Here is a 14,488-nt window from a genome sequence, read left to right as displayed (position 1 = left end):
TGCCTCACGGTTCTGGAAGTATATTACAAGTTAGAGAGACAACATTTCATATAATTTATTTATTTTTATTAGGAATTCATCATATATACAATAAAAATAAATTATGGGTATGAATTACAAATACTTTACTGTACAAGTAAAAGTTCAATCTGCAGTATATATTATAATAGTGTCACAAAGATAGATAACACATTCAGATGTATTTATATTCTGGTCCTCAAAGTTTAAATGCCTGACTAATTCGCTCGGTGTCTGTATATGTAGAGTAAATATAAATACAGTACTGTATGTATATCACTTGTAGGTACTTAAATGAGCAACTAGGTATATATTTATTAATTGATATCACTACAAGTTTACAGGTGGTTTTGCATATATATATATATATATATATATATATATATATATATATATATATATACATACAGAAAAATCACTCACTGTGGTTTCCTTGAGTATGCACTGTACTTTTTCATTTTAGGTTTAAACTGCACTTTAATAAAAAATATAGCATTACAGTACTGTACTAAATGATCTACAATAAAGTTAAACTAAGGTATTTCACGAAGGTTGCAATTAAGATGGAATCATTATCAAACAATACAATAAATTCACTCTTGAATTTCACATTAGTCCATACACTGTAATATTGCTTCAAATTGAAGGGATAATTTGTTGTTGGGGAACCATTATTTACATAACTTGTTAGCTCTATCATTTGGATCTTTGACCTGGCACTAAATGGGCACCATCATCAATCTAGTGGTAAGAACATGTAGTTTTTCACAGTATTTCATGATCCACTGTGTCAAAGGTCTTATCTAACATTTTTATCCCCGTTGAGGAGTGGATGGCAGGTGGTGGTCATCCATACACATATATAATAATTAGAATTAACGGTTTATTGAAGGAGCATAGCAGCCAGAAGGCTGAAAATATACAGTTACATAATTGGGGAATGGGTTTCGATTTACAAATAATATACAAGTAACATAAGTGATACAAATAAGATATACTTGTATAGTAACTAGATGGGGAAAAGCTCAAACTACAGGGCATTTCAACATAGTGACAGTGCAAGAAGTAGGATTTACTGGGAGTGAATACACTGGTTTATTACAAGTTATTGATAATTTTTACAACAGTTGGGACTGGACTGTTCTTATAGCGATCAGTTCGTGCACGTATGGGCTGGATGCGGTTGTGGTGTCGAACAGCAATTCTTGGGCTAGGGATCTCAGGTGGTAGTAGGAGCCGGTGTCGAAGATGGTGCAAAAGCTTCTTACCAAATTTGCAGATGAGGTCGTGGTGATAGTCAGTGTGTTGAGCGCTTCTTGATATGTGGAGTAGGAAGGGGAGAATAATCTTGCAAGCCCTCTTTTGCACTTTTTCTAGGTGTTTACGTTGTGTGGCATTTAGGGAGGAAGACCAGGTAGGGGAGGCATAGGTGAGCTTGGGAAGTATGAATGTTGAGTAAACACTGAGGAGCTCAGGTGCAGGAACTTCAAGGGATTTGAGTCGGCAGAGGAGGTGGAGAAGGAAACTGGAGGATTTGACAACTTCACTGACGTGCTGCCATGGTGTGTGCACACACGCTTTGGGGGCCAAAGGGTTGCAGGTCTCAATGATGCCACTAATGGTCTTGATTATGGTTGAGTAACCACCATGAGGTTCTCTCTTTGTCGTCACTTAGTTGGTGTGATGGTCATTGTAAATGAACAGGGTGTTAAAAGTCCCTATGCACCTGCTATAATAATAAAAAATATTTACCTTCTTCTTAGTAAATATTTGAAATGATCACAGTAAATGTTGGAAGTGGACACCATTCCCAATATTTACTGCAAGTAGAATAAGGTATATAACAAGGAACAACTAATGCAACTTGTAACTAACTTGTTTATTACTATTACAAATGCACAGGGACTTTTCTAACAGTGTATGTGTTGACATTAAAACTGTATTGTCTATGGAGGTGACCAAATTTGAAGAGGGGCTTGGGGATGACGAGTGTTGTTACCAGATCTGGGTTAGATCACATAGGAGGGTTTTTTGTAATTGTCAACTCAATGCCTGCGTTGCATTTACATGTACTTACGATTGATTTTTTTTCTATACGTACAGGTATTGTTGATGTGAGTACAGGCTAGGGGTCAGTTGTAGATTTATGATGATATAAAAGCTGATGTTGGCACTGTTAGGGGTCATCAAGAATTGTTTTGGAGAGACATTGACACTGGCTTTTTAACAATATTCCTTAACCCTTAGACCCTGGGCGTCACAAGACCCACCGAACCCCCCATGAGCATATTTAAAAAAAAAAAATTTTTAAATCCATTGTCACCTTATAAATGGGTTAATCAATATAAGAAAAATACCAGAAGAATGTACAGTACTTACAGTGAGTTCTGCTATAACGTGTGTTTTGACAACGCGAATTGGCTCTAATGCGATTTATGAATAGAGGAACGATATTTGTATAACGCGAACGCTTGTTTGCTGTAACGCGATATTTGCTTACTATTTCTCCAATTTTGTGGTATTAACTGTGAATATGGTAAAGAAGAATATCTCCAAGAAGCGTTCTGGTGATCGTAAAAGAAAGGCTATAACCCTTGAAGAGAAGCTCGATGTTATCAACCTCAAAATCACCCTTCTCCCCCATCAAGTTATATTCATATTTTTTCAAGGTAAAGTGTTACATTTACTGTATGATTTCATTATTAGATATGAATGTAACATTTATTTAGACTGTGCTATCCTTTGTGTTAGGCTAACTACTAAAATTTTTTCGATTTCGAGTAGTAATCCGCACCTAACCCTATTTTCTCCATAAGCCGTTATTTCTATTAAGCAAATTTCTATAACACGATGTTTTACAAAACACAACTATCGCGTTATAGCAGAACTGACTGTATATTCAACTTTCGTTGTACTGTAGCATAATTAGAGCTGTCTGTAGTGTTGATGAGCTGTGTGGAGTGATGAAGCTACAGAGTACTGCACACATCCCACAGTGAGTTTGAGACACAGTTCTTACTTGAAGGCCCTTGATCATATTTCTATCTTATAGCCACTTCATAATGTCTTATTATTTCATCAGCACTCCTTGCTGCAGGACAAATGAAAATTTTTGGACCTGCAATTTATTCATACTGTATTTACTTATTTAATGACAATAATCCCACTAAAACTAACTTTTGAGAGCATTATGGGAGAATGGCTGCATTTTGTAATAGGAATGTTCTTCCAGAACTTTTTCAAAATGTTCTTGATTCTGCCAAATCTAAGTACAACCAACAATACCAATCTTGCAAAATCCACATACCTATTGAAGTGCAAAGTCCACTATGAACATTACACTTGCACCGACAAATTACTTAACTTGCATAAAATTATATTAGAGTACTTGTTCATACACCCTGATTATAGTTTGTTAATCTTAGTTCAACTGACCACATCATTTATAGGTTGTGCAGTCAGTGTGATGACCCGTCAGACACCCACACATCCATACTGTACAGTACTACTTAGGATAATCCATTATAGTGTGGATCTAACACATTGTACAGTACTCTCAGTACACAAGGAGGCACTGCACTCAACCATCTTCCATTCTCCCAACTTGTAGATCCATTTGACAGAATACAACTACTGCACTTACTTGTGGTTAACAACTATGAAGATTAAATTAATTACATGAAATTTCCATTAACTAACACTTTATAGTTAATATCAGTAATGAAGGGATAAGGAAAGCAATTTACTTTTTTTTTATTTAATCAATCATGCACACACACACATCTTGACTCATTATATTTTAGTTATATTGTAATAGAAAACATGGCAATGTTGTGAAGCTGTGATGGTTCAATACTCCTTTACTTCTTTGTCTTCTTCTTTGGCTGTAAAGATAAAAATATATATATTTAACCGGGGAAATACTTTGACACTAAAAATAAATAAACAATGCATTTAGGTTCCTGATTATCAAAATCAAAGGTGGCCTCTACATTAGCACAAATTCTTTGCCTTTTATGGTCTTCCACAGTACTACAGCACTGTACAGGTACATGCAAGAATCAAATGTTGATCTGACTTTCTGCCTCATTTACACACAATTGCAGTGTCTCAATTGTTTCTCTTACCATTTACAACACAAAATACATAAATCATTCCTCACTATCTTTTTTTCATTTTGTATTTCTTTATGGTTCTTTATTATTATTATTATTACAGTATAATTATTATTATATTATTATTATCAGTGTTATTATTATTACTATTTATTTTTAATTTTGTATTTATTATAAATTATATTTACTTTGAACTAATTATTATTACATTTTCGCTCCCCAGGTCCCATTGTGGGTCAGTGACCTGTGTCCGGGTGGGCTAATCCCCCCCCCCCAAAAAGAAGATATATCCATGATAACCAGTACAGTAGGTGTCGGATGGTGCCAATGAAATGTTACCAGTACAGTAAATCCTCCGATAATGATGTTTCTACTAACGACGATTCATATTTAAGACCCTGGTCAATTTATGCCATTATTTTCTTCGTATTTACGACAAAATAAGGAAAAAAAATTCATATAAATAATAACTAAACCCCAACAGGTATTATATATATATATATATATATATATATATATATATATATATATATATATATATATATATATATATATATATATATATATATATACACACACACACACACACATATATATATATATATATATATATATATATATATATATATATATATATATATATAAAAAGCACGCCTTGCACACGGAGACTACCAGGCTTGTTAGTGGTGACGCCAGCATCACAAGTATAAACAGTCGCAGCTGGCGGGCCCTTTGTTTTCACGCAACTGAACAGGAAAAGGAGAAAAACTTTCTCAGGTTTCTTATGGCAATTTTGCATCCCTATTCAATATGAGCAAGAGAGTAAGTGGTGGTAGTACTGGTTCAAAAGCACATAAACAGTGCATTAAAATTAACAGGGACATGAATAACTCAAATGACCTCTACATAAAGATGTACAATGAGAAAAGAAAGCAGCTGTGCAAGGTTCTTTTGACAGCTTTATTATTCGAAGGCCTAAACCACCAACCTCAGCTACACCACCAAATTCAGCATCATAAGCAGCTTCAACAACAACTTCAGGTTCAGTAACAGTTTCAGCTACAGTTTTATGGAATTCTACAGCTTCAGCCAGAGTTGAACCTGTTCTGAGTAAAAACTCACACAATATTGGCTGTCCTTATGTTTTAGACTTTACCACCATTGGAGAATAAATTTTTTTTTACATTCGTAAGTATCATTTAAAACATATATGAACAGTAAATAAGTGTTGCTTTCATATTCTTATATGTAGAAAAATGACTATGTTTTCATATGTACGCACTTACCGGGTACACACGCTGGCGTTCCCAATCGTCTCACTTTATTTCTTTACTATTAGTGGTTAGCCACTTCTATTGTTCCATTCATTAACATTAAACAACATTACTTAAAACATACATACAGGTATTAATTGTTTTTTACATTAAGTTCACTACAGCTACAACCAAGGTCTATTTTCTTCAGTTTCTTTTGTAGAACCATCGTCACTCACGAAAACAATGCCGTCTTGTCTCCTCTTGTGTTTTAATATTCTATGTACTGTATTATTAATTAATTGCACTGTTCATTTCCCTATATAAACATTAATTCAATAATAAACAATAATGAATCTTTAGTACATATTCTTAAGATAAATGACTATGTTTCCTTGAGTGTGCACGTATACATTAGCGTTCCACTATCAGTCTCACTTTTTTCTTTAAAATCAGTGGTTACTTCTACTGTAAATTAATTAATATTAATTGAAACATACAAATTTTTTACATTAATTTTACTACAGCAACAACCAGGGGTCAAATTTTCTTCAGTTTCAGGTGTAAACACTGACAATAATGCCATCTCTTATCCTCTTGTGTGTTTTAATATTATTCGCATTATTAATGAATTGTATTGTTCAATTCGCATATACACTGTATAAAGTGTAATTCAATCAAATATGTAATAAACAGCAATAAACAATAATGAATCTTTTGTACATATTCTTAATAAGATAAATGAGCCGTTTCCTTAAATGCGCACGTATATTTTGGCGTTCCCAACCCATCTCACTTTTTTTTCTTTGTCATTAGTGGTTAGCTACTTCTATTGTTCCATTTATTAACATTACTTAAAACAAATAGTATTTTTTTTTCATTAATTTTACTACAGCTACAACCAGGGTCTTATTTTCTTATGTAAAACCATTGTCCCGGACTCCCGGCTGTAAACACTGACAACAACAATGGCGTCCCATCTCCTCTTGTGTGACCATATTATTATTCATTTATATTGAATAAGGTGCATTTATAAACATCAATTAATGAATGTAGTTTGCATTTTTCAATACTTTTACCCTGTACAGTATTGTTTTTGGGGAATAGTGGGTAAAAAGCCACACAAAAGATTCGAAAAGGTCACACTTGGGAATGCTTTAATTTAATGGTGATTCATGATACAATGATTACCTTATACTGCAATATTGGAAGACACACTACCGTCGTTATTTGAAGCTTTACTGTACATACTGTATAAGTAGCTTGATTTTTAAGAAGAGCTTCAAGCAGCTCTAGAACTGTTTTGACAAAACTACCAACCCAGCAATGCTGCCACACATCACAGGATTGTGCTTCAATTACCATCTGACGCAAGCATGCAACATGTCATGTAGGCGACCTTTCCTGTCTCCTGAAGAGGGTGCTGAGCTTGCTCTTTTATATGAGCCTGACTCAGTGCATGGTGGGTGTGTAATTGTGGGTGAGAGTGGATATATATATATATATATATATATATATATATATATATATATATATATATATATATATATATATATATATATATATATATATATATATATATATATATATATATATATATATATATATATGTGTGTGTGTTTAGTGGGAATACATTCATATAAATAAAATATATATGTATACCATGAAAAATATTAAGTACCACACTGCTTTATATGTATTTGCAGAGAACCAGGCAATAAATAGTGACATGTATGATATCCTTGCCTGCAAGTGGATAATACCCGAGGACGGTTATCCTGATACCTCATGTCCAACACAGTTGTGCGATGAGAACGGGAAAACAATGGCACGTGCATTTTGGAGAAATGAACCATGAAAATCAGGCAATATATCGATTTTATGCGAGTTTTTGCCAGCAATGATGTATTCTCGTTATCAGAATGCCAATGACGACTTATTTGTCATTGGCCCGCCAAAGTGTTAAAGAGATTACCCTTTAATGAAAACGAGTAAAATGTATCAAAAGTAGTAATTACCCAACAATAACGCATCCACAAAGGTCATATGCAATGCCCTGCCCCATAACAGTAACTTCTTTGGTAAAATAGAACTGGCATTCATAAGGAAGGCTGATATAGCAAGAAATCATAGGAAATTACTCTGAACATATTGCACGAGATCACTCTGATGTTTAGCCTGAACGTATTTTATTCCATAATATAAACCTCTTCCAGAAAAAGAGCACTGATCATATTCACCCATTAGCAGCAAGTTCCTCAAAAATTATTATACTGTGCTCTCCATTCATTCATGAATATTCAACCCTCTCACTTTTAGTACTTTATTATGGTTTCATATAACTTCTGATTTTTCAATCTATTCAATTGTACAAAACAGACCCATAGGGACCCCAAGTTCTTTATTTTTGGCAAGATAAGAATACAATCCTTATTGCTACTTAAGTAAATACATTGCCGATGGGAAATTTAAATATTTAAAAATAAATATGAAAAAGTTCTGAACTTACTGGGGAGTCCTCTACTTCATCCTCCTCCTCATCATCTTCGCCTTCTTCCTCGGCCAAATCATCCATGTCATCCTCCCCAATCACACTGGTTTCTGTTTGGTGCGTACCACTGATATACACTGGGCCTGAGCCTTTGGTCAGGTGAAAAGTGGCTACCTGGTCTTCTATGAGTACCTGTAACAATCTGATAATGAGTTGCCTGAAAACAATGAAGCTCACCTACAGATATATTTCTTCTCTAAAAACCACTCAACTTTTCGCTCTCCCATCATACTCACACCACTGTTTCCTTCATTATTTCCCTTCTACAATTATATTCATATCTTACCAACTTAAAAACCCAAATCACTTTGTCTGACCATTTTCACTTACAGATCTGCATTTCTCACTCTGTTCCTGTTCAGCCAACATTTTAATCTCATACAAATCATCTTTGGCACTTAACTTGCTGCTGCTTCTTCTTGGGATCCAATTTGTAACTCAGATTAGAAAAGAAAAAAATCGACACAGCACATCAATACTCACTTCAACATTTGTTACATAGGAGCTGCCAGCCTTTGAAACACAGATTGGGATCTTGAGTTTCTTGTCATTATGACCAAGTACCTCGAGTTCTACCACATTAGGGACATTGTCAGCATCAGGGCCCAACACAACCTATAATCCAAAATCTAAGTTAGTGTCATTGTACACATCTAATTATCCTGTTAAAGTTGGGTACATGTTGGAGCAGGATGCAATCTCTTAGAACTCCCAGAATATATATTCCCTGGCTCAGAATGGAGAGGTTTGAAGAGATTTCTCAGAATTTTTCTGGGAAATGTACCTAATTGTCATCCACAGAAACTTGTTCACAGGCCCACAACAGAGTTTTCCCAGAAATTTTCCAACCTGGTTTATACGGTAATACAGCCATCAAAGAGTTCCGGCTAACGGGAAGATTATTGTACATATGAGGCACAGCTGGTGAGTTGACAAGCAACAATAGTAAACACTGTGCAGTAGTTAAAGTTAAGCAACTTTGAAGTAGATATAATAGATATAATAAATGCATTTTAAGCCACTTGTCTTGTTTTCACCCGGAGCGCTTCATCTGTTCCTCATGTACTGAACTTTGTTATCAAATTTCATCACCTAAAGTTCCTAAACAGCTAATGTCCTCCTTGGTTCTCATACACATAACATGAAAGTATTGAGCCTTGGAGGGGGAATACAAGCAAATAACTGTACTAGCTCTAAAGAAATGATTTTACACCCAAAACTCTATACTGCATTCAATAAAGAACATTGAAAACTGTCATAGCCATAATACCACTGACCTCTATCCACAAATTACAGTGGAGTAAATATCAAGAAAGTTGTGCTCTTTAATATTTTTGCATTTGTTATATTAAAATTATTAGTCATTTGAACATTAATTTAACATATTGATAATATATGCAGTACAGGGAACTAGTTTTTTTGTGCACCCATCTGACGCTTGACTCAGCCACCAGGTGTCAGTTGGGCTTTGTTGACAGTGGAGTGAACCAGGGCTGTCGGAATTTCCGACTCTTGTTTATCGAACACGCTGATTGGTTCGTATCTGTTACTTCGTCTGCTAATCGGTAAATTGATGACGTAGTCGGTAAGCCGTGACGTCACTGCTCCGACAGTCGGTAAATTACCGACTTTAGGAAATATGCTTTTTCATGGCTAAAATACCATATAGAATACACAAATAAATTTTAGAAGTATTTAATTACCTTACCTACATTTTACGAGCGATATTCTAGCAGAATTATATTCTGCTGAGTCACACACGAAGCGATATCGAGAGTCGAGACAAGGAAGCCAACGGTCTGTTCCAATGTGATCTCATATTACACTCTGAATGGTGTATAATGCAGTGTTTATTATTCAGAAATTTATAAGACTAATGACAGGAACAATGAAATTCACCGAGTATGAGGACTACTCTAATATAGTTACTTTATCTGGGATCTTCGTTACCCCTCACCAGACATTATATTATATAAAATAGTAATTACGTCATGGACTCGCAACCAATCACAACGCGAGCAGTTGAACCAATCAGCGTGTTCGGTAAACAAGATTCGGAAATTCCGACAGCCCTGGAGTGAACATCTATTTTGTTGGTGTGTTGAATATTTTTGCATTTTTACATTGAAATTATTGGTCATTCTGAAAGTTAGTTAACATATTGATAATATATAGTATAGCACAGTGCAGTGTTAATTTAAATACAATAATCTTGAATTACACCAAATGACCTTATAATTTTATTGATGAAATGACTGCATCAAGCATGGGTCCCCTGAAAGGTGATTTCTCCTTCATCCCCACTTCCTTCTCTTCTCCCTTCTCCAACCCTACTTCTAATTCCCATCACCATTATCAACCAGGAACCTTCTACATACACACTTCAAAGTAAGTATACTTCATTGCATTTTTTTTTACTTGTATGTACTTTTCGGTGAGCTGGAACCAATTACCCAATATCCCATTGAAACAATGGATTCAGTTAACGAACGACCCTCTGGAACAAATTGTGTTTGTTAACCGAGGGACCACTGTATGTGGAAGACTGAAGCTGATATTGAATTTCTCAGTTTTTCATGATAAAGTTCTTCAGATTTTCCAGGACTTTTCCAGCATTGAAATAATATACTGTATTATACTATAGAAATGAATGTCTCCAGGACAGAATTTGGACACCATACCTGTCTTACTGATAACGTGTGGGTTGTGACAGTGCAGTCAACAGTGTTCTCAGTAGCTGTGCCCTCCCATTTTTGTTCCCTATGAGCAGCATCAAGTGTGATACCTGGGTAGGAGGGAGACAGTTATTAAACCTGAAAAAATAGACTTTCCACATTTTGATAAGGAGTTATTTCATCCCAGAAAGGTGTACAAATACATGTACAGTATACTGTAAACTAAACATCTGACCATAATACATACATGCAGAGAATAGCTCCATGTCCTGAACAGTAAGGTACTTATCCACAGATGAGTGCAGTCTACTAAAAATATTGGTACTGTATAGCAACAACTTTGAATTTTCAAAATAATTTTTTAAAACAGTAATAAAAACCAAACATACATATTCTAACTACCAAACAATCTTCAGAAGATTTGCTTTACATGTTTTAAAAGACATTTTGATGAACACAGATTGTGAAGCTTACCTTCATAAATACTAAATCCACCAATGAACTATGATTCTTGTAGGATCAATAATTATTTTTGACAGTTTAAAGAAGCACCAAAGGTGCCAAGGTCATGACATCAAGCATACTTCCTGCCTCTTAATTAATTTCAAAGTAATATTTTCCTCTCCCCCTAAACCAGTTTGAATTCTATGTGGTGAATGCAAAAGAATGGGAGCTTGCTATTTTTATTATATACCTGTATATTTTGACATGAAATTTTCCGGGGTAGCCAAGTCATGTGCGAGAACTCAGCAGTTGCCCTCTGCTTGGCAGCCCGTGAGCATAAGTTTACATGCGCCTCTAATGAACAGTGGTTAAGTTCCTGTGAAATGTTCTCGTTACATAAAAAGTGTTAAGTTCGTCAGAACAACTTACAGTACAGGGGCCCTTGTTATGCTGTACAGTATACTGTCTATGCTCATAACCGATGTTGATTAATTAAATTACTGCACTCGGTATAGCCACAGCCCCACATGTGCCAAGTTACGGGGTTTTTACTACAGTATATTCATTTTCATGTTTTTACTCATGATCAGGTGAAGATATTCTTTTCTTATAAGTTACCCGTACTGTACTTGAAATCATGTTAAAAATGCCAGAGAATAAGAGCGTCTGATTGTCACTATTTACCTATTTGAAACGATGGCATTAAATAATTTACAAATGATGACATGAACAAAATATCTTCTAAAAATGATTTGATGCCAGTTTCACACCAGCGAGTTTAGTGAATGATCCAAAGGTCTTATTCACATATATATTTACTGATTCCAGGTAACTCTCTCAGTTCAACTTTCATGTCTGTCACTTGATTATGGTTACATTCAATAATCCTTGAAAGATTTAAGTAAAGGCAGTGCCTAAATTACAGCTCACAGCAAAATAGCCTGACAGGATTTTGGGTAATTTTGTTGGTCAAATGTTTATGTATATGATAGAAGTACTGTACAAGTAATGGTAAAATACTAATTATTGTATTATCAATCACATATACTATTTAAGTTACCCTTACCTTACTTAACTTCCTTTGAATTGTATGTCATTCATTGCAAAGATAAAATTCCCGAGATTCAGTTGGTGGCAACAAATGCAATAATACATTCCCCCCCCCCTGATTTTCACCTCACGAGAAAAGTGTCACAGTAGAAATTTGACCCATGTTTCCCTGAAATTATCGTAACAAAATCTTGCTATTTCCTGCCACCACTTAGAATTTTTCTAGTAGTTTTCTGATTTTCAACTTGCAATATAGATATAGAAGAAAACAGTCTTGTTTTTGTGTGTGAAGAAAAAAAAATATCCAATTATGCCCTGTACTATAAATTGACCCACAACTCGGCCTCACCTGCTCTGAATTCTACTGGGTGTTGAGTCGGATACACAATTACATGCCATCTCCAAATATCCCCGTTATCCTTATTTAGGATATACAGCATATATATATATCATGTAGATCCACAATAGAAACATGGACAAGGTTGATTTTAATATATGAATAGCAATGTGTATTTTAAAAAAAGTGTTTATTTGACCTTAACTTTAACAAATTAAGAGTAAATACGTCTGCTCTCTCTCTAAATAGGAAGAGCATGAATATTGGGCGACACATAATCATGTCTTTACGTTACTCATACTGGTCTCATTTCCGTGTGGTGGTGACCTTTTAAACAAATCTAACCAGAGTATCATTAACATACAATAAAATAACTAATTGTATATGTGTTGGCCAATATTCCCATTCTTCGTTCTTTTATATCCCTATTACTACTGTATTTCATTCTTGACGTCGACATGTCAGAAGAAGAAATTCCTGACAATGGCAGCCACTCCGTAGAACAAGTTTGTTATACCGGAGGAAGTACCAGGGAGGAGCCCCGAATTATATACTGAATACTAACTGATGTTTACAAAAGGCTGGAGCTGGAAAATTAATCTGTTTTATGCATATCTATATTTTGTTGACTTATAACCATTTTAAACATTTGCATCGCCAAGTTTATAAATTGAAACTGCCAAGTCTATTAGCCTGAAATCTGCAAATTGCAATAAAGTTACTCTAAACCACATACGTGGTGTGAAATATGTCCTTGTAGAGCAATGTTTGTGTGACGGAGTAACATACTTATGTAATGAGATGCAATCATTTTAAAGCCTGCATTAGATTTCCCTATTTCACTACACTTTCCTACAAGATTTAGACAATCTTTTTTTGTAATCATAGATAAAGCAAAGATGCATGGTATATATACTAATAGGTATGGATTATCTCTTGAATTGGGTGTAAGTAATCTTGGGTACGACTTATCTCGAGAGTTGGTTACGAGTTACCTTGGGTACGAGATGACCCTAACCCCGTAATCTGCACTCCCTCGAGAGACATAGAGTGAAGGGCAATATGATCGAGGTGTATAAATGGAAGTCAGAGTAAACCAAAGGTGAGATAACAAAGGTACTCAAAAGTATCCAACCAGGAGCGAGCTTGTAACAATAGTTTTAACTCGGACAAATATAGAGTTAGGAGTGAGATGGGCAAACATTGGTTTGGAAATAGAGTAGTGGATGAGTGGAACAAGTTACCAAACCTCATCATTAACTCGAATACGCTGGATAGCTTCAAACATAGGTTGGATGGATATATGAGCGATAGGGGTTGGGTGTAAATGGGACTGCCCAGTATGAGCCAATAGGCCTGCTGCAGTTTCCTCCATTCTTATGATCTTATTTCCAGTGAAGCCATCATTAAAACACTACTGCTCCAATCCTTGTGATATTCACCCTACAGTACGGCGTTGTGCTGCACTTTGGGCTAAATAATAACAAATAAACATAAATCAGGATAAAGTTAAGACAGTTACAGCCATTATTTTCAAATTTAAGACTAACCGACGGCGTCACGCTTCTCCCAAGACTCTCATGCCGGCTAACATTCTACTGCTTTTAACCCCTAATCACACACAACAAAGCTTTGGCTCCATTCTTCGATTATAATACAAAACAAAAGTTATCATCTTACCCCAAAAATACGACTTTTCCATCCCTCCTCGCATCGTCTGGCCCACGTTGTTAGTGAAGGAGTGTGGTGGCTGGACAACACGTGCAGCCACTCGGTGAAGACTATCAACAACGCGCCATACGCATTCGTTTAAAATTATTGTTGTACTAAAATTCACAAGGAGATATTTTTAACGAAACCGCCTAGAAAATCTAAATTAATGTAAACACATTTGATTTAATCAAAATATATATCTAAATGTAAGATATAATAGCTGTGGCCTATTTTGTTACAGGAAATAATATTAGTTTATTATTCATATTAGAGGTAGACAATGTAAAATCTTTTTGCTTAGTTATATAAAAAAAAATAGTCAATTGAGTATT

The 14,488-nt window shown here is 35.0% G+C and overlaps 1 protein-coding gene across 1 annotated transcript; it reads right to left on the bottom strand.

Annotated features, from left to right (window-relative positions):
* Positions 1-3,759: 3,759 nt before the first annotated feature.
* Positions 3,760-14,277, bottom strand: LOC121870768 (nucleoplasmin-like protein ANO39). Its single transcript, XM_042372716.1, has 5 exons — positions 14,124-14,277; positions 10,619-10,722; positions 8,421-8,552; positions 7,896-8,069; positions 3,760-3,902 (listed from the first exon to the last, which is right to left on the bottom strand). The coding sequence occupies exons 1-5, from the start codon at positions 14,155-14,157 to the stop codon at positions 3,879-3,881; spliced, it is 468 nt and encodes a 155-aa protein (XP_042228650.1). The 5' UTR covers positions 14,158-14,277; the 3' UTR covers positions 3,760-3,878.
* Positions 14,278-14,488: the final 211 nt, after the last annotated feature.

This window comes from Homarus americanus, unplaced genomic scaffold (genome assembly GCF_018991925.1).
Source record: "Homarus americanus isolate GMGI-L3 unplaced genomic scaffold, GMGI_Hamer_2.0 scaffold49310, whole genome shotgun sequence".
Classification (NCBI taxonomy): Eukaryota; Metazoa; Arthropoda; class Malacostraca; order Decapoda; family Nephropidae; genus Homarus; species Homarus americanus.
The sequence above is the reverse complement of the archived record's forward strand: the minus strand, read 5'-3'. Positions and strand labels throughout refer to the sequence as shown.